The sequence below is a fragment of the Lissotriton helveticus genome, chromosome 2_1 (genome assembly GCF_964261635.1).
Source record: "Lissotriton helveticus chromosome 2_1, aLisHel1.1, whole genome shotgun sequence".
NCBI classification, from domain to species: Eukaryota; Metazoa; Chordata; class Amphibia; order Caudata; family Salamandridae; genus Lissotriton; species Lissotriton helveticus.
Genome location: NC_136059.1, coordinates 1,179,400,036 through 1,179,421,850, shown reverse-complemented (window position 1 = coordinate 1,179,421,850; position 21,815 = coordinate 1,179,400,036). Strand labels below are relative to the sequence as shown.

The following is a 21,815-nucleotide window of genomic DNA, read 5'->3' as shown; positions in this document are numbered from 1 at the left end:
GCCAAAGCATAGGCTTTCATAGTGTAGTTTCAGATTACGTAATTAAGTGTCTGTGGAAAAGATTCATTGAGGTGCAAAATTTGTTATTTAAAAAAAAAAAAAAATTCTGCTGTATAACTAATATTGATTGGTATTCTGCATGTGTGTATTGCTTTTTTACTAGTACGGTGAATACACTGTATACCATTGTCAATTTACATTTACATTTTGTTTTTTTCTTGTCATGAAGTGCATTGAAAATGTCTCGAGACAGAACTGCCCAATATGTATGGAGGTATGTCCGATATGCTTGCTAAGTGGATTGGTGAAAATGTAGTTATAATGATGCCGGAAAAAGAATTCTCTTTGCAAGGGGTTAGTGTAGCTGAGGTGGTGCAATCTGCCAAAGGAACTACTAATAATGTGAGAAATTATTTTTACAAGGGATTGGTGCATTTGTGAAGGGGAAATCTGCCAATTTAACTGCACATGTTGTGTAATTGTCCAACTTTTAAGGCTCAATTTACGTTTCATGTGTTGAGATTGTAATATAAACATTTTTGTCTGGAACAATGTTTTTTTAATATGTTTTATAATATGCCTTATTGCCTTTTATATTTGTTTTATCGTGTATTTGCATGTATATCATAAAAAACACGTTTTTTTGGCAAAGATTCCTATTTCATGGATTGCCAAGAGCTAAACGTAACCTGTTTCCTATTTTAAAACAGGACATTCACACGTCGAGAGTGAGAGCACATGTTCTTCCATGCGGGCACCTTCTCCATAGGTAAGGATATTTTTAAAGAATGCTACTTGCAAGTAAAGTCAAGTAGAGCACCACTTTAATTACTTTCATATTTCACTATACTAATTCAACACCAATCCTTTATGGGTCCCGGAGTAGCGTGCTACTCACCGAAAAAGCGCTTTGACGCCTCGTCAGGGGTAGTAAGCGATATTTAAATGCAACTACAATACAAGTATATATTTTCAAATTGTTATACCTGACTTAACGCACTCTTAATTTTCTTCTAGAACGTGCTATGAAGAGATGTTAAAAGGGTGAGTGTTCCGGCTGCCATCTACTTGGCTAGTTTCTTGTGTTAACAAGCACATTCTTATTACTCGGTCAGAAGAACATCTAAATCTACCAGCTTATGCCTAGGGTTATGTGGTAGGACAAGACCAAGTTAAAAGTACTTTGCAGTTCGGCTCTCACAGTGACTGTAGGGCAATGATGTGATTAAAAGGGCAGCTTAACATTGTTATCTCCTTCGTTTCTTCTCCGTAAACAACACTTCGGTGACAAACAAGATAAAGCGGACTGGTTTTTGTCTCAAAAATTGGAAGCTAAGCCCAACAGGGAACACATCACTCTAATTACTGTAGTGATGGAACATTGCTGAGCAGATAATCCCTCAATGCTGATGCCTTTCTGAAATATGACCAAAGTCATTAGACGGGGTGGGGAACCGATTTACGAAAATGAGGGAATCCATTTAATCCCAGAACTACTGCAACATAATAAAAGAATTGGACCATACAGTCTTTATGAACAAAGGTGCTCATCTTACAGGACCATAGCTCCTCCACCTTTACGGTGTGATGCTAAATACCAAATCTTAGTAAAGCAGATTGGAGTGGTTTGTGCTAGAATATGTTTACGAAGAGGTATTAGCCTGTGTCCTAGGTAGGCAGACGTGTGATAACAGTGGGGGCTCTAACATTAAAGAGAAGGCCAACAAGTTAGAAATCTGAGTTCCCCATTTATCCCTTTAGCCTGAGGAGGCTTCTGACAGGGTAAGGTGGCCTTTTGTGGAGAAAGCCAAGGGGAATTTCAGCCTCAGCGTGTGCTTCTTTGAAGCGATCATTCTTCGCCAAAAACCACTAGACTAGTACAGCAATGGTGGGAATGAACATATTTTATGAAAACTTGGATATTGGGCACTAATCAAGGCTCTTTGCGTTCAGTCATGCTTTTTTGTTGTGGCATTCGAGTCAGTAGCTATTGCAATTAGTGCAAACGGGAACATTACATAAAGGTATCCTTTTGGAGGAACACTATATAAGATCTCAATATATACAAACAATGTAGCGGTTTTTATGAAAATACCTGTGGCGTCTATTCAAGGAGTACCGCAGAAGAAATGGCAACATGAAACCATAATGGATCTAGACTGCTAGATCTACTACTAATGACAGTAATTGAATACATCTCTTGGCCAGGTGGTGTGTTAGCAATCCATATGAATGACACCCCAGCAGATTTATACTTTCCTCTATATGATTAGTTAGAAGATCCCTTTAGGTTGAACTCATGAATTTGTTTTGCGCAGTAGAAGTACCATGGCTGGTAGAAAAAATTGTGAAAGGAACAAAGCCTAAATATAGGTTTCCTTTTCCAGAGTACTAGAAAAGAACTAGAAAAGACTAGAAAAGTGGTGCAGTGAATACGAGGACCAAGCAGTAGTCCTTCTGAGGACGTTCTCTCATGGCCCCAAAAAATATGTTGCAGAACCTATATTATTTTCAGATTCCTAGCACCTTGATGAACATTTAGGACACACTGTGATACTGGAATTCTGTGAAGAGATCCTAGCAGCCATTACAAACGTACTGAGGTGTACCATTTCAGAGACTCCAAGCTTTGTGGTCTTGGGATTGAGATCTGATTTGTTAAGAGTTGTGTGAAGAGCAGAATGAACACTTGTCTTCCAGCTATTGCAGGTACCCCAGATGATTATTAGCAGCTAAGGCAGTTCATCATCAGAGATGTTTGAGTGTTATTTGGGGTGTATGAGTGCCCACCTCATGGAATAATCGTAACCCTTTCTGACTGAAGAAACAAAGTCACTCTTCTAATCTGAGCTCACCCCCCTGATAGATATGGCACAGAGCAGACAGGATTAATTTAGGGCAATGTGTAAAACGTTGTCAAATGCAAAACAATAAAACTCACAAACAAAATTAGAACAATAGTGTTAAATGTTATAAAAGACTTGGCAAAAAGTTTGAAGTTTCAAGCAGGGATAGCATCAAGAAGCACAAAGCACCATTGATATCCAAAGGTCGCTTTCGACCAGGACCTAGGTGCAATTTGAGGCTGACCGTAATTTAGCGTGGCCTGGATACACCAACCAGGTTTGTCCTGGTCAAAGATTTTACGTTCTGACTCCGTCCTTTAAGTCCAGTCCATTGAAGAAGTACACAAATAAAGGTGGGAGAGGTGTGGCACAGCGGCTAGAGCGGCTGACTCCGGAGATCCCGGTGGCAGCTCAGCAATGTGTGACTGAGTAGTAGCTTACTTAATCTCCCCGACGGCCCCCTGTGCCTTGAAACCCTAACGGGTAATATGTTTGCACCTTCCCCCCAAATTAATTTTTCTTTCAGAAAGGTCGCCAGGACGTCAGGGGAGGCACTTGGAGATACACAGGTGTCAAGCAGAGACCCACAAGCAGGGCCCAGTCCAGGTCCAGTTGACAGTTATCAGAATAAGTGATCATTCTTCTATTTCGTGTGTACACATATAGTACTGAGTGGTGTCCTGTAAGCATTCTTTTGTTCATTTTCGGGAGTGGCAGAGTAATGGTGTCCTAGACCCGTATGCCCCAAATAAAGGAATCATTTCTTATTCTGATAATTGCTCTAATTTGAGAGTGTATTAATTGCATATATACAGACCCATCGCACTACTCACTGCAGCCTGATACAAAAGCTTTACAGCCGATTTTCCAGAATCTTAAAGATGAGTTTGTGATGATTGCGCATACCTACCAGTCATTGGTTATTTCCATGTGCCAAAACACACGTTGGTTGGCTAGGCATTGATATAAGAAAACTAAGAAATTGTCAATAAAGAAGAACCGCTTTTTTGAGAATTTCAAGACTTTGGGTGAATTCTTCAGGAGTGCATGCATTGGTATTGAATATCTTTTTTTCTATTTTTGTCGCTGAATAGCTTCGCCAAAAGCGTTGCCAAAGATAATAGGTCTCAATTAGAAGGACTTTGCTACTGCTTACCTTATTTATGAGGATGATTGCATTTTTCTTCTCTCCCTTAGACTCAGTGCTTCATTCTTGTCTCTCTGTTCCTTTTGCCAAGTGTATGTTTTATTCATTCTTTTTTAGGGAATTTTCTTCCTTACTTTAATACATTAGTGGGTTCCCATATATGTTGCAGAAATCTAGTTTTGAAGACCGTTTTACTAATGTATCTCATTCATGTAGGCAGTGCTTGCTGTGTGTGGATTGGGATCTAGTCTGTGGGCTTCTCTGTCAGTCGCAGATCTGTGAGCTCCATGCTATACGGTGGAAGGAACTGTTCTATGAAGCATTTTCAATTAATTTCAGCATTTTGTTTACCTGCCAAAAAAGAAGAGGCCCTTTGGTTACACTAGCTGCCTCGTTAGTCTGCTATGGGATGAAAACTAGCGGTGTGCTATATTCGTGATACGAGGATGAGCATTGAGCTGAAAAATAGTGCAAAACAAAGTCACCGCAAACAGCTGCTTGTGTTCTTTTGTTCCTGTGTGTTTGTGGTAATTTTTTGATGATTTTTGATGAAGCGTAATTATGCAAAGTAATTTAATTTCTGGAATTTCGCACAACACGAAATTCCAAAATCTATGCCGGCATATTTTAAGTTTTGCGTAGGCCTAACTGAAACCTGGAGTAACCCGTAAAGTGCCCAATGGGCATAATATTCAGGCAATCTTAAAGGTGCAGATTGGACCTAACCACAAGATGACCCTATCATGCTGTGGCCCAACAGTGCAATAGTTGTTGTGTACCATCCTAGAAATGTTGACCTTTGAGGTCTTATCCTTGCAGTACATAAGTGTCTGCCCGTTACTGTTCCTCTACAAGGCTATATTTGTATAGAAGATACCAAAAGATTTTCCAGTACATCTGCGGTGACATGCACATGTACTCTGCTTCAAGAAGTCTGAATATGCTAGAGAGAGTAACCTCTGCTATTATAATATTATAGTAGGAGTGCATCTGACTGGTTTATTAACCAGGAGTCCAATACCACATCTATCACATATCTGGATTCCTCCATTCGACGTAGGAGGAGACTGGGGGAGGACTTGTTATCCTCAATCCATGGAGTTTCCATGATCACAGTGTTTGGGATGCTCAGATATTCTGTTTGTGTCTGTTCTTCAGGTAGACCCAATTTAGTCTTCTAGGCAATGTTTAATTTGAGCCGGTGGTTGCCGGTGAGGGGCACCAGAACTTATTTTTGAGGACCAGCACTTATTTCTCGCATCAGCTGTTTACCGAGCACAAGAGAAGGAAAAACACACAGATCGGAAAGATGAAGGACGAGAAAGACGGCAAAACCGTCGCAAAGAGAAGAAGCAGCAAGAGCGAGAAAAAGGCACAGAGAGTGTTTGTAGTGGATTAAAGACTCCCAGCCGTGAATCTTGGCATGCTGATATGTAATCGCAACGGCTGCTGGCTTCTGATCAGAGTTTCGGCCACTAGCTCTCCTTTCACAAATTAAGCACTGTTTCTAGTTGTCATTAGAGTAGACTGGTCTGTGTCAGCACTCCTTGCCAAAGAGGCAATTGATGGGTCACCTTCAGGATTGTTGCTGTGTAGGCAATTCAAATGTTTTTTTTCTTTCCTCCGTGTTTTCCCTCTAGCACAATGCCGCGTCTGTCTTGAGGAACTGAGCTTTTAAAGATGTTTGCTCACATGTCAAACAATGAATCAGAGGACATCGGCATGCCTGTTAGATTGGGGAAACACACACTTTGTTGATGCAGGCTGTATTACATAATAAACCATATGATGCACAAGAAATACATTATCAGCTATAGGATCTAAATATTTAGATTATAATCACTTATTAATTGATTCCTAATGTATATGTAATCACTTCCCTGTGTGGTATTTCACCTTGCCTAATTGTCTGTTGTTCTCCCCTTTCCTTGTAGCGGATACAGGTGTCCATTGTGTATGCACTCTGCTCTTGATATGACAAGTTACTGGAAAGAGTTAGACGATGAAGTGGCCCAAACTCCTATGCCCACGGAATATCAGAACATGACAGTTGAGGCAAGTCGGCATTCAGTTCACCTTCATTGATGTATCCAGTTAGCACAAGAGCATTATCAGCACCCATTTTTGCAAAAGATGCAAAATCAACCGCCTGCTTTCTGAGTGCGACTTTAATTATTGCATCTGGAACTTATGAAATTTGGCTGGTCACTTTCCTTTCAAACTGCAAATGCAATACCTCATGCGTAGTATTCCACGTATGCTACCTGTGATCTTGCTTTGGTACATGCCTTTTAATTTGAGTAAAATGTGTTCTACGAGACGATGATTGCCAGATACAAGCGTGAAATGCTTGTATACTGCTGGCGTTCATCGAAGTCCCCTATCTGCTGGACTGGCAAAAGTATTTGAACTCTAAATTTGACCTTGAATTGGATATGAATGATTTGAAACATCATGTAATGTCAGTTCAAACTGTTACTTTTACATGGTACAATCATTTCTATCGTTGTTAAGTGTTTGAAGAAATAGGTGAGTAATTTGCTTGGCCTCATAGCTTTTTATTCTCTTTCCAGCTCTTAACAAAGTGACCACTCTTTTCAAATTCCTGAAGCTTGTTCTAGGATTCAAATATTTTTAACTAATGCACAGTGTGAATTGTTCACATGCACTGATGTGTATCTTCCATGTGCAAGCTATTCTTTCAATTTGGATTCCAATGTAATTGTTAGTTACATGGATTGGTATCTACTTTGTGGTGGCATGAACCATGTATATCTCGGCATCACTTCAGAACTTTGGCTTGTTACCCCTGGTAACAGAGGTGCTAGACCACTTTCATGCAACAAAATAAAAGTAATCCTGGACATGAGTGCCCCCCCTCTTTGTGAGCAGTGGCATCAAACCGCAACACTTGTGTCAGTTTACCCCAGATTGCATTCTTTTCTCTGCAGTAATGTTGTTTGGCCTCCACTTTCAGCCTAATGTTATTAGTTAGCATCTCGGGTGATAGGAATTTAGGTTCTTTAAGAAAACATTTCTGATCTGCTGTAGGCACAACTGCTCTCCGGCTTCCAACTTTACCTCTAACATTCAACATTCCCTCTAACATTCAACATTCCATTCAGATTACTGAAGAGTGATAGGCACCGATAATTTCTCAAAGCATTCAAGTAGCCAAATAGTCTTGGACTCTCAGACCTTCAAAAGATGGCACAGTCCACAGCCAATGTTCTTTCTGCCCTGACATAATATGTCTTTTCTCTCTCTCTGGACCAAGGACAAATTATTTCTCCCTTTCACCCCTGAGCCCGGCTGTCTGATTCCTGAGGGTGCAGCCTTTGGGCTTTTTAGGTTGACTCAGGAGACTACTAAGGTTGTTTGTGTGGTTAGAAAAAATCTCTAATTTGTTACCCATACAAGAGTTATTAAATGGTTCTGCAACTGGGACCAACGGTCAAAGTATTGAGTCTGGTCTGGAGTCTAATTGATTTGATGTGATTTCTCTTTTTTATTTGAATTGCTTGATTTAAACCTACTATTGGTTTCATTTCTCTCTCTCTTTTGAATTTGGCACAGGGTACAACATTACTTCTATTTCCTTCCACTTTCAGTGGTCCTGTTCTCATTCTTCTTATATTCTCTATGTCAATTTGCAGCACGCAGTCTGAGTTCTCATTTTCTTTCTCATGGTGGAGTCCTTTTTCTCACTTTTGCACTCTACACTCAGTGTTGGACTGGCCCTTCTGCTACTTGATGTGTTCCCTGGTAGGTTTCAGGCAGAGGGATGCTTTCAGAGCAAGTAGGGTTGTCACAACCCCATTCTAGTCAAGGTAACTTGCAGTTGTGGGCTGATTCAAAACGTTTGTCAGGACAGATTGTGGTTTCCTTTCCAGCCCTGCTTGTATTCACCCTTGCTCTTCTATTCCCACATTCTTTACAGTTTAGCCCGTTTCTATAATGCTCCAATTCTTTTGTTCCTTCTCTCCTTTTCACAGTTTAGTATTTCATTAATTAGTTTTCAAACGGTGCTGCAAAACAAATGTAATTTGAAACGAGTTATATGATTTGGCCACTGGCCAAACCCCTACTGACCAGCTTCTCTGAAGATCTCCTAATTTCCCTTGATGATCCATCAACATTCTTGATTCTTCTTGACACATCTGCTGGCTATGATGTGGCAGATTAAGGGATTGGTTGAAAACATTTTTGATAGTGTCACTGCTCTTAACGTAACCAACCCTTTGTCAAAGCTATTGAACAATACCTGATTTATCTCCTTTTCTCATGGGCTGGGCAGCTAGAGCAATTCTTGAAACACTTCACCGTTGCTTGAAGGAAATGAGCTTTGTTTAGTGGAGGCAAATAAAGGTCTTCATATAGGCAACAGTGCAAAATAACACCCATCTTTCACTAATAATGTGCAAGTGTGCGGTCGCAGTAAAAAAGCTAGGAATGAAAAATATCCTAGCTATCGTAACAGAAAGTTTCAATTCTATTAAGGACCCGGAGGCGAGGATTATACTTTACTGTCTCCACTTTTATTGAACAGCAGCCATTTCAAAACTTAAACTCCACAACTACAATTCCCATGAGGCTTTGGGAATAGAAACAAACAGAGTTCATCAGAACAGTCTCTATCCCAGCCAATCAGGTGTTGGTAACCCAGGTCATAGCCCATCATCACTGGCCATTCCTCCTCTTTCGTTGCGTGAGATCAGCCATTGCCATCAACTCACCAATCCTGTTTATCTGCATCCATTCTTGCAAACAAAAGACTTATTTAGGATACATTCATCGCTAATGTTTAACCCTGAAAGGGAAGAAGTCAAGGTCGCAGGGTCACCGGTGAATCAAACATCATCCATGCAACATTAGCTCAACACGAGAAACTCAAATTTAGTTACCCACTCAGCAGCGGAATCCTCAGTGGGATAATCCTTGCCTCTGAGTCCCTTAATAGAATTGAAACTTTCCATAACGATAGCTAGGAAGTTTTTCATTCTATGTCAACACCGGAGGTGAGGATTATGCTAGTTTAAAGGTTACTTACCAACAAGTGGGCCATCTTCAGTACTGATTTGATGTAAAACCTCTTGAATGTGAAGTCCGAAGACCAATCTGCAGCATTAATAATATCCTCCAGTCGAGCCCCCAATGAGAGGGCTTTTGAGGCCATTGCCCCATGCTTGGAGTGGGCCCCAAACAACCTCAGGTCAATACCTGCTTCGTGCATCATCTATCGAACCCACTGGGCTATTGTGGGAGAATACACCGCTCTGTCAGGCTTGCACAAGGCATTTAAGAGTTGCTGCTCGTCAGGAGGGTGACATTGCTCTGACATTTCTTCATAGGCCTTAAGACCCGGCAGTACACACAATTTCGGTGACTCAGGAAATGCCGGACACAAAATGGACTTTGTTCCACATTTCGTCCGTCTACAGATAGTGAAAGTAACTCCAGAAAAAGAAAATATCCTGATGATGATGTCCAGCGCGCCGACATCGACAACTGTCTACAGGAGATCAGACAGAGAAGCATGGCTAGTTTTACCGAAAGCTCTGTTCGAGGCATGTGGGCTGCTGAATTCATATCTGCGCATAGATCGCCGCCTAGTGTTGGGTCTGGATGATTGCACCTTGTTGTCCTGGAAGAGTCTTCGAAGTATCACGAGATAGCTGACTCCTCCCCTGGACTACAGTGCGCATGGGCATCTTCTCCATCCTCCGATTGTTTTTTTCCGCCATTGGGTTCGGATGTTATTCCTATACTCCAACTTCAGAATCAAAACTAAACTTTTCTCGAGGCCAAAAGGCCTTCGACTTCGACGGTATTCTCGCTCGGTACTTCTTGACTCGATCAAGCTTTCAATCTCGACTCTGTCGTCGACGCGGGCCGTTGGTCCTTTTCGACGCCACGTGGGCCTGCTGTCGATGGAAAGGAGCCTGTTCAAAAGGTGCCCACAATGCCACTCCAAGTTCCCGCATACTGACAGACACACGGTATGCAACAAGTGCCTATCACCGGACCACAAGGAAGAAACCTGCCCAGCCTGTGCCCAATTCCGTTAGAAGAAAATGATCCGGATTCGACGGGTCGCTAGGCAAGAGATGCAGCGACAGGCACCGGAACCAGACAACATCTTCGAGGATGAACAGGAACTTCCAGAAGGAGAAGATTCGGATCTAGAGATCATCACCATCGAGGACCACTCGGACTCCGATGACGAAATCCCACCGGGGCAAATCGTGAGTACATTGCCCCCGACACCAATTACCCCGTTACCGAAGTCTTCGATCGAGGCATCGCCTAAAGGCCTTAGCCAAGATCCAAAACACCATTCGGCAGCCCCGCCGTCCGGCTCGGCTTCGAAAACAAAGATTAAGCCTTCAGACACCCCAGGTCCAAGTAACGTGATCTCAAAGAAGGTTCTAGAACCCAAAAAAGTAGTCTACCCAAAGGGCGTCGAACCGAAGAAGGCCGTACAGCCTAAGGGCGTCGACCTGAAGAAGGCCATCCAGACAAAAAGCGCAGAACCAAAGAAGGCCGTCGAGCCAAAGAGGGCCACCGAACCGAAGAAGGCCGTCGATCCGAAGAAGGCCGCTGCACAAAAAGTCGTCGAACCAAAGAGGGTCTCCGACAAAGAGGGCGTCGTACCGAAGCCTGTGGCCCAGACGAAACAGGTTATCGAGCCAAACAAAGGCACCGACCCAAAGACAAGTGCTCCTAAAACAGTGGTCGGTCCGAGAAAAAGCCTAGACTCGACAAAAGACAGTCAACCTAAAAAATCTGTCGAGCACAGAAAGCGCATCGAACCTGAAGTTCCGGTCGATCTGCAATCAGTCGTCGAGCCGGACAAAGAGCCCGAGCCGAAGAAGAGCAGTAAGGCACCGAAAGTCGTCGAACCAAAAAAGGTAGTCGACCCAAAGGTAACGGGAGATCCAAAAAAGACTGAGTCAAAAAAGTCAAAGACACAGCCACGGACAGTGGAAGAAGAACTTTTCCACCCAGAGCCATCTGAGGATCAGGCAAAAATATATATCAACCCTGAGACTGGTAAAGTCACTATTTTACACAGGAAAAAGAGGCCATTGGTCACTCACCCTCATTCCCCCATTCCTCTAAAGAAAAAGGACTTTGGGACTTCTCCCTCTAGACCCTTCATTCCTTTCTATCCCACTATGCCTACTACGCCTTTTGCTCCTTACTCTCCTACGCACTCTGGGGACAATGAGGGCGACACAGGGGAAGATCCTCAATATGATATTAACTATCCAGAGGATCCTAACCCTCAAAATGAACCATGGGTAGAGCCCACTGATCCATATGACTCGCATCCCATCCCTGACACCTCATACCCAACAAGGCCGTCACCTACTGATCACACCATTGTCTTCAACCAGCTAATAGATAGGGCGGCGCAGTACCACAACGTAGACATGCACAATGAACCTATAGAAGAGGACTTTTTATTTGACACATTCCCTACTTCTGAGAAAAATGTCAGAACACTTCCTTTGTTGAAAGGGGTCCTAAAACACGCGCCAGATATATTTAAAGATACAGCCAGAGCACGTGTAATCAATGCCAGGATTGAAAAGAAATATCGAGCGGCCCCTACAGACCCTACTTATATCAGAGGTCAGTTGCCATTAGATTCACTAGTGGTGGCCAACGCACGCAAACGGGCCAACTCACAGACAACAGGAGAAGCTCCACCTCCTGATAAAGAGTCCAACATACTAGAGGCCTCGGGTAAAAGAGTAGCATCACAGGCCTCCAATTCATGGAGAATTGCAAATACACAAGCTCTACTAGCCCGTCACGACAGAGCACACTACAACCAGCTTGAAAGTTTGATGCAACACCTGCCTGAGCCTTTCAAAGCACAAGCTACTGACCTCATACAGGATGGAAAATGTATTACAAACGCCTCCATTAAATGTGCGCTTGACACAGCAGACACTGCAGCCAGGTCCACTAGTGTCTTATTACGAAGACGTGCATGGCTACGCATTTCTGGCTTTAAGAACGAGGTGCAATCCACCTTTCTTAACCAACCAGTCAATCAAGACTTCCTTTTCGGGCCTGCAGTGGACACCAGTTTAGACCAAATCAATGGGTGCATTGCAGTTTCAACAACACAGAGGTTCCTTTCGACGCTCCTCATACAGAGAAGCTACACGAGTCAATACTTCACAAACCTCATCTACATACAAAAGCAACACACAAGGTTCCTTTAACAAAAACTCCAACAGAGGAGGTTATAGGGGCAACAATAATAAGGGACGAGGACGTGGAGGCAATAACACCAGAGCCTTCACTGCCACAAAACAGTGACTTCATCACACTACCTCCAGACCACCTAACACCGGTCGGAGGCAGGATCCAACAGTTCCTACCTGTCTGGAACTCAATTACCACAGACAGGTGGGTGAGACAAATTATCCAGTATAGATATTGCCTAGAACTCACCTCTACCCCACCAAACACACCACCCACACACCGTCCTATGTCCAAAGAACACATCACCCTGCTACAACAAGAGGTGTGATCCGTGCTGGAAAAGGGGGCCATAGAGCCAGTCCCTTCCCAACACCAAGGGACAGGAGTATACTCTATATACTTATTCCCAAGAAGGACGGTTCACTCAGACCAATATTAGACCTCAGACCCCTAAATCAATACATTCTGTCGGAGCACTTCCATATGATCACACTACAGCAAGTGCTTCCTCTACTCCAGCAAGAAGACTTTCTAGCAACATTGGACCTCAAGGATGCTTATTTTCACATACCCATCCATCCAGCTCACAGAAAATACCTCAGGTTCACAATAGAAGGTCAACACTACCAATTCAAGGTTCTCCCCTTCGGGATAACCACGGCTCCAAGAGTGTTTACAAAATGCTTAGCGACAGTAGCTGCACATCTCAGGAGGCAACACATCCACGTGTTCCCATACCTAGACGATTGGCTAATACAAGCAAAATCGTACGAATAGTGTGCAAGAGAAACGCCTCAAACACTTCAACTGCTACACAGCCTAGGCTTTTCGATAAACTACCCAAAATCGCATCTACAACCATCCCACACACAACAATATCTGGGAGCTACTATAGACACCTCGGTAGCAAAGGCATATCCAAACTCAGCAAGGATAACCAGCATGCAGATGCTCATTCGCTAATTTCAGCCACAACACTCTTTGCCAGCTCGAGTCTTCATGCAGCTCATAGGCATGATGGCGTCCTGCATATTCATTGTCCCCCATGCCCGACTACAAATGCGTCCATTGCAAGAATGCCTAGCACGGCAGTGGAACCAAGCTCAAGGACAACTAAAAGACCTAGTGTTGGTAGACAGTCGCGCTTACAACTCTCTGCAGTGGTGGAACCCACAAAACCTTTCCAAAGGGCGAGTGTTCCAAGAGCAAGTTCCACAACTAGTACTAACAACGGACGCATCACTGACAGGTTGGGGAGCCCACCTACTTCAATACACAGTACAAGGGCTCTGGACAATCAAACAAAAGAAACTGCATATCAACCAACTAGAGTTGCTGGCAATATTCCTAGCTCTAAAAGCATTCCAAAAATACCTGTACAGCAAGACTGTGTTGATCCGGACAGACAACATGACAGCCATGTACTATATCCAGAAGCAGGGAGGAACACACTTCCCACAGCTGTCCCACTTAGCACAGAGCATATGGAAGTGGGCAATTCCAAAAGACATCTTTCTCCTGGCAGAACACCTCCCAGGGAAAGACAATCAGATAGCGGATCTGCTCAGCAGACCCAGCCAACAACTTCACGAATGGGAGATTCACCCCCAAGTTCTCCAGCCATTCTTCTAACAGTGTGGGCACCCAGATATAGACCTGTTTGCCACAAACAAAAACTCAAAATGCCGGTACTTTGCCGCCAGGTTCCCACATCCGCTGTCACAGGGCAATGCGATATGGATGAACTGGTCAGGCAGATTTACGTACGCTTTTCCCCCAGCACCACTAATCCCGCTGGTGGCACGCAAACTGCGGCAACAGTCACTCACACTAATCCTAGTTGCTCCCACATGGGCGAGACAGTCGTGGTACACAACATTCCTGGAGCTTTCAGTAGTTCCTCATCAAAGGCTGCGCCTCGCACCCCATCTTCTAACTCAGAACCATGGAGAAATCAGGCACCCAGATCCCAACCAGGTGGACCTAGCGATCTGGTTCCTGAAGTCTTAGAATTTGGATACCTTAACTTGCCTCCAGACTGTATGAACATCATTAAGGAGTCAAGCCGACCGACTACTAGAGCATGCTATGCAGCTAAATGGAAGAGATTTGTTATTTACTGCAACAATAACCAAATCAACCCATTAGATGCTTCCATTCAGAACATTATATGTTACCTACTGCATCTTCGAAGATGCAACCTAGCCTACTCTTCAATAAGACTACACCTTGCTGCTATAGCAGCATACCTTCAAAACAGGCAACACCTTTCACTGTTTAGAGTACCAGCAATCAAAGCTTTTATGGAGGGTCTTAAAAGGGTGATTCCTCCAAGGCACCCATCTTCTCCAGTCTGGAACCTAAATATAGTGCTTTACTTACCAGACTTATGGGGCATCCTTTCGAACCTTCACACTCATGCGAATTGCAATTTCTAAAATGGAAGGTGGCATTCTTGATTGCCATTACCTCACTCAGGCGAGTTAGTGAGCTACAAGCATTAGCAATTCAAGAACCCTTCATGCAACTACATGCTAACAAGGTAGTTCTTAGAACAAACCCTAAATTTATGCCAAAAGTCGTATCAACTTTTCATATTAATCAGTCAATAGAACTGCCAGTGTTATTCCAAAATCCACAGTCAGTAGCGGAAAGAGCCCTACACACACTGGATGTAAAAAGAGCTCTGCTTTACTATGTGGACAGAACGAAATTATTTTTTGCTTTTTCACCACAACATAAAGGGAATCCCATATCAAAGTCAGGAATAGCCAGATGGATAGTTAGATGCATTCAGATTTGTTATCAAAAAGCAAAACGCATTTTAACCGTACCCCCAAGAGCACACAATACGAGAAAAATGGGGGCATCCATGGCTTTCCTAGGAAATATCCCTCTTTAGGACATATGTAGAGCAGCCACATGGACTACCATACACACTTTCACAAAACACTACTGTGTAGACGTGCAAGCAAAGCAGCAAGCTGCTGTAGGCCAGGCTGTCCTCAAAACTCTCTTTCAAACTGCTGCAGCTGGCACAGGTAACCACCGCTAGAGGAGATACTGCTATACAGTCTATGCACAGATATGAATTCAGCAGCCCACATGCCTCGAACGGAATATGCTACTTACCAGTATGCATCTGTTCTTGGCATGTAGGGCTGCTGACATTCATATCGCCCGCCCTCCTTCCCGGTGCCTGTCGCAGCTGCAGCATTATCTTTTGCATGTCCATCTCTTACTTTACTATCTCCATCTCTGCCACAATGGCGAAAAACAATCTGAGGATGGAGAAGATGCCCATGCGCACTGTAGTCCAGGGGAGGAGTCACCTATCTCGTGATACTTCAAAGACTCTTCCAGGACAACAAGGTGCAATCATCCGGACCCAACACTAGGCGGCGATCTATGCACAGATATGAATGTCAGCAGCCCTACATGCCAAGAACAGATGCATACTGGTAAGTAGCATATTCCTTTCTGGACAGGAGCCTGTTTGGTTGCCAGGAAAGAAGAGGTTGAGTACCTGGTTCACATCCCAGAGGGCTGAATATCTGAGCTCTAGAGGCAGGGACAGCCTGATCCCCCTCAGTAGTCGACAAACGAATGAGTGTTCCCCCACCGGGGAGCCATCCACCACGGAGTGTCCTGCAGATATAGCTGAGCCCACGGTATTAATAGACCTGTAGGCCAGGCCTTCCTCGGCCAGCGAGGCCCAAAAATTCAGGATGTGGATCACATCTGCTGTCACAGGATCAAGGTCCCATTGGCTTCTCCAGGTAGACCTATAGCGTTTGACTGTGCTGTCCACCCAGGCCTTGGACATGAACTTCTCTGCTGCGCCCAAAAGGCCTGGGACTGACCATCGTCCTTTGTCATCCGCCATGCCATGAGGGCTAGCGACCCTTGCAGGATGAGCAGGTGAGGCTGTTGTTCTGGACTGAGAAGCGGGGCTGGAAACAGTGGGAGAGGGATTGGATAATCCCAGGAAAGTTCCAGCAGAACTGGAAACCAGACTTGCGATTTTCAAATTGGTGTAATGATCACCACCATCGCTGACTGCCCCCAAGCCTGGGCTGAGACCCGGGTGATCATGGCGAACCGGGAAAAGGCATAATCCTGCTCCCTTGTCCTGTCCTGGAGGAATGCGTCCATGGCCGCCGCTGAGGGATCCGGTCTCCAACTGAAGAACCTGGGTAATTGGTCATCCAGGCGGGAGGCAAAGAGATACACTGAAAAAGGGACCCTATTTTTTCTGAAGGTCCGAGAAAACTCTTGCATGAAGTTTTCATAGGGTCGTGTCCTGAAAGTGACGGAACTGAAAATCCGACGCCTAATTGTCCTGACCCGGAAGGTATTCCACGTCGCCGAGATCTGGCTGTCCAGGCAATATTGCCAGAATTTGGCAGCAAGGTCGGAGAGAGCCTTCGACCGGATGCCCCCTAACTTGTTGATGTACCTGACCGCCAATGCATTGTCCATCTTCAGGAGAACACAAGATTGGATCGAGTCCTTGGTCCAACTTCTGATTGTAAAGGAACACGCCAGGAGCTCCAAACAGTTGTTATGCAATTGTTGTTCAAGCAGAGACCATTCCCCTCTTGTGGTGAACTCACCACATCTGGCGCCCCAGCCTGACTTGCTGGCGTCGGACTCGATGCCTATATCTGGCACGGAGCCAAATATTGCCCGTCCGTTCCACGCCTCCATGTTGGTATGCCACCATGTGATCTCCTTCTTGGCTTCTGCGGAGAGAGTCACCTGCTGAGTATATGAGAGCCCCTTGCAGAGATGAGTGGCCTTCGAGTGTTGGAGGGCGCAGTAGTGAAAAGGCCCCGGGAAGATGGCCTGGATGGAGGAGGAGAGGAGGAGAGGAGGCCTACAAGGCGCGCCACCTGTCTTAAAGAGATGCGGAGCTTCGTGAGCACGGCCACAATTTGTGGCAAATTTTTGCCACCTTGCGAGAAGGAAGACTGAGAAAAGTCTCTACAGAGTCGATCAAGAAACCCTGAAAAATCACCTTTTGTGAGGAGACTAGGAGAGATTTAGAATCGTTGATTATGAACCCCAAGCTCTGTAGGAGTTGCAGCTCCAGTTTGTTGGGGCACTGCGTCATTATCAGGAGATTGTCGAGATGGACTATTAGTCTCATCCCCTGTGACCGCAGGTGTTCCACTACCGGTTTGAAGACCTACGTAAAGCACTAGTGTGCCAAGGAGACGCCGAAGGGCAGGGTGTGGAATGCGTACGTGTCTCTTCCCCACGAAAACCAGTTAAGAACCTGCTGTGAGGGGAAAAAATGGGGATAGAGAGTTGGGCATCTTTAAGGTCCAGACACACCATCAAGTCTCGAGAGCAGAGGATGTCCCAAAGCAAATGGATCTCCTCCATTGTGAAGTGGCGATAGACCAGCCACTCATTGAACGCGCGCAGTTTGATGACCGGATGCTGACCTCTGTTCACTTAGTCCACCAGACAGAGGCTGCGGATGAACCCCCTGGGATTTAGAGTTGCTGGGGAGATAGCTCCTTTGGTCAGCAGGGATCTCACCTCCTGGTCCGCCAGGGCCGACTCTTCTGCCAAAAAACTGATGGGGGCGCAGGAGTTCGGCTTGGGTGGGAGTACCATAAAACTCAATTTGGAACCCTTGAATAGTCTGGAGTACCCAAGCGTCCACCTGATGGAAGTCCAGGCCTGGAATTGTTTTTCCTGTCTGCCCCCTACCTTTTACAGGGGAAGAATCGGAAACATTCACTGGTACTGTTGGAGGTCCCAGTGCCTTTGGCGCCTCTGCCTCGCCTCCCTCTGATGGTGTAGAGGTTTGCAAATCTGGCCTAGTCTTGATACTGTCCTTGGCAGGAGCCTTGTCCTCCAGAGTTGTACTGGTTGTTATGGCGACCAGTCAAGCGGCCCCTGCCTCAACCAGCCCCGCTGAAAACCCGGGAGTGGAAAACTTTTTTAATGGAGGACTGTGCTTTGTCTACTGAGGTAAAGGTATTCATAAACCTCCCCAATTCCTTTGATAAAATGTTCCCCAAAGAGGCCCCCCTGCACAATAGGACCTGCCTCGGAGTCCGCCAGATCCCCAAACTTGGGGTCCACCTTAATGAGCAGGGACTGACGTCTCTCTGTCCACAATGCGCAAGTCGCGTTGCTGTGGATGACAACAGTGCCCTGCGCCCATACCGAAAGGGTATCGGGTGAAATTAGAGAGCCAGATGACCTGGCCTCCTCTGCCATATTGAGTCTTTGTTAGCGGCCCAAGGGTGTCCAGCAACTTGTCCTGGCAAGCCTGCCAGGACCTTTCTAACCCTTTTTTTTTTTTTGCATCCTTCATGAATTTTTGTATGAAGGTGGCCATTCGTGGGTCAGTGTCGGGAGTTAACACCACCTGGCCTTCTAGGGAGGGGTGGAGGCACTCCGCCCTCAGACAGTTTCGGGATACCTTCTCCAGAGGCATCCGAATGCGACCCGCCACGTACTGTGCGGCCTTCTCTGACGGGGCTCATTTAGAAGACCTCCGGTGAAGAATCTCATCTGGGTCAAACATGTCAGAGCATAGCCCCTGGTCATCAGGTACAGGAGGTGGGTGGGGTGGAAGGAATGGAGCTAAGGTCGCGAGGTTCCTGCGTCGTCATCAGTGTACCTATGATCATCATCAACCGGGGCAGAGGGGTCCACTGGAGGAGCAGTACTGGCCTAGAATGCCTGCTTGAGCCTAGTGATTGCGTCCAGGTCTGCTCCCGCCTCGTGGGGGCGCTTCACTGGCAGCAGATTCGAATCTAGGGGTTGGGGGGGGGGGTGGATTTGTAGTTACGGGGCCCAAAGCGGTCCCTACTATCTTTTTACATGCTTGCGCTATTTGGCTCAAAAGGCATTCCTCCAATGGGGCCATGGCCTCTGAAACTGCCTTGTAAATTGATGCATCAACAGCATCATAAAAATCATCGTCCCAAGGGAGTCTGCTCAGAATATCCTTCTTCCCCTGGGTGTCATTGAAGGAGTCCATTTTTGGGGTGGCCCACTGAGCCCTACTTTGTAAGTATATGGGCACTGCAATATATTGGGGCAGAAGGCACTGAAGAGAGAGTGTGCTAATTATTAAGGGCTGGGTGTCAGCTACGCTTCCAAGTGGGGCAAACCTAACGTCAATAGGGCAGAAGCCGAGGGACCTCGCACCCTTGGTGCTCAATATACAGGGTTACTACATCTGGGAGACTGTCCCCGCAGGCTACAACCTGTTCAGTAATACAGACCCCCTCCCAGAGGAGCATCTGACACCTAAGGCGATATAGACCTTGAAGGCAGGGTGTAGCGGTAATTGCTGCTAATGCATGGAACTGAATGAACACCCCACCCAGAATCTACCATTCAGTCAAGCCTACCCAATCTGTCCTTCGAAGTTCAAAAGACAGATACATGAAGAATGATGCCTTTATTTTGTGGGTCCTGCTCGTACAGTAAAACTTGATTCTTGAGGTCCCCTGTCTCTTTAGACATGCCTGGTGTGGTCGGGGATTAAGAAACTGATGCACCGTAAATTCCCTGGAGATGAGTTCAATTTTTTTCACCAATTCAGCTGTATAATAATGGTGAACTGCTGTTCTGCTCCCAAAGACTGTTTTAAGTTATTTTTTATAGCACTGCTCCCACCTCGACTTTCTTTACGTGTTTGATGGTTTCCATTAAGGATTGATTATAGCATTCATGCAACAGTTTGCAGTTCTTAGTTCTAATTGCTTTATTTGAACAAAAGGATTTGTTGTTAAAGAATTGTTGTCTTCACTAGCATATGTCACACTGATAATGCATTAAGAAACTTTTCATGTATTAGTATTTCATGAGAGTATCTCGAACAAAATATTTAGTCCTGAACAACTGTATTCTACCTCTTGTTCTTTTATTGAAGCTACGGCAGAATTGACTGGGGTCCACTGATTTCATTTTAGTGCCGAGTCAGTGCGACATCTGAGTACCCACTTAATAAGATGTGAAGTGATGTAGCATCCATCCATTTACATTTTATTAAAGGATGTCTGTGCATGCAAATTCGTTTTTTTGTATCGGGACCTACCACCCCCCTTGCCATTTATCCCCTAAAATGTCAAGGGTGTTTTTCACCCTGTTTGTACAATTAGCTTTAGTGATAACATCTAGAAAGATTGAGTGTGCTGCCAATTTAAAGAATTGTTCCGCTATTTTTTGCGTGTATTCTCATTTTGGTTTGGTTTGAATTACAGATTCTCTGCAACGACTGTAGTGCACGATCCATGGTGCCCTTCCATATTCTAGGAATGAAGTGTTTAAGTTGTGCATCATACAACACTGCCCAAGACGGAAAGACAAACGTACAGAATCCGCCTCAGTGATGATTTTGCCTGTTGTTGAAAAAGATAGACATATTTTGTGAGAGAGCTGTTTAAAGGGCCTCATCCCTTGTGGTGGGTCAAGAGCTTTAAAATATTGTAAGAACACCAGACATCTGTTTCTAGTTAAATCTTTTTGAAATAGCGCTGGTTGTACAAAGTATAATCGCTGAATGTTGCTGAATTTTTACTCGTCTACCATGCAGATAAAAAGTAAACGGCTACTACAGATATTATTTAAAGTGTGATTTGATAATTGTTTTTAAAACCGTCATTTTAACCTGGAAATTGAAACCATGTGATTGGTTGCTGAATGGCAGATAACATGAAATTAGAATTATGGAAGCCACTGGAATTATGTGGCAAAAGATGACCAGATTATGCGGTAGGTATGACTGTTAAAGTCAAATTGTGCAGCAGGGAAAAGCAAATCATAAAGACAGCTTATGCATCATATTCTGCGACAGGATTAAGTGGGTACATTGATATTTAACACACTCTAAAGTATGCACATTCAGCGGATCCCTATTAAATATGGATGTTATCTTGCATTTGAACGCATGTCCACCGTTTTATTAACAATTACATTTTTATCTCCCAGAATAAAATATTTTGGCTAAAACATATACAGTGTTGAACTCTGCAGGAAACAAGTCTACATATACACATGTTTTGTTAAGGGAGATGATCCCGTTTTTTTACATATACACATGTTTCGTTAAAAGAGATTTGCCTGGTTATGTTACATATACACATGTTTTGTTAAGGGAGATGTGCCAGTTATGTTACATATACACATGTTTTGTTAAGGGAGATGTGCCAGTTATGTTACATCTACACATGTTTTGTTAAGGGAGATGTGCCAGTTATGTTACATCTACACATGTTTTGTTAAGGGAGATGTGCCAGTTATGTTACATCTACACGTTTTGTTAAGGGATATGTGCGAGTTATGTTAAGGGAGATGTGCCCGGTTATGTTACATCTACACATGTTTTGTTAAGGGAGATGTGCCCGATATGTTACATCTACACGTTTTGTTAAGGGAGATGTGCCCGGTTATGTTACATATACACATGTTTTGTTAAGGAAGATGTGCCAGTTATGTTACATCTACACATGTTTTGTTAAGGGAGATGTGCCCGATATGTTACATCTACACGTTTTGTTAAGGGAGATGTGCCCGGTTATGTTACATATACACATGTTTTGTTAAGGGAGATGTGCCAGTTA

The 21,815-nt window shown here is 44.5% G+C and overlaps 1 protein-coding gene across 1 annotated transcript in view; it reads left to right on the top strand.

The window, feature by feature from the left end:
* The window catches only part of RCHY1 (ring finger and CHY zinc finger domain containing 1), a 98,354-nt gene extending 77,536 nt beyond the window's left edge, over positions 1 to 20,818 (top strand). The window contains exons 5-9 of the mRNA XM_078676044.1: positions 230 to 274; positions 711 to 769; positions 1,018 to 1,044; positions 5,928 to 6,048; positions 20,457 to 20,818. Of these exons, the coding sequence (XP_078532170.1) occupies positions 230 to 274; positions 711 to 769; positions 1,018 to 1,044; positions 5,928 to 6,048; positions 20,457 to 20,585 (381 nt within the window). The 3' untranslated portion in view covers positions 20,586 to 20,818. The remainder of the gene's footprint in view (positions 1 to 229; positions 275 to 710; positions 770 to 1,017; positions 1,045 to 5,927; positions 6,049 to 20,456) is intronic.
* The last annotated feature ends 997 nt before the right edge of the window (positions 20,819 to 21,815 follow it).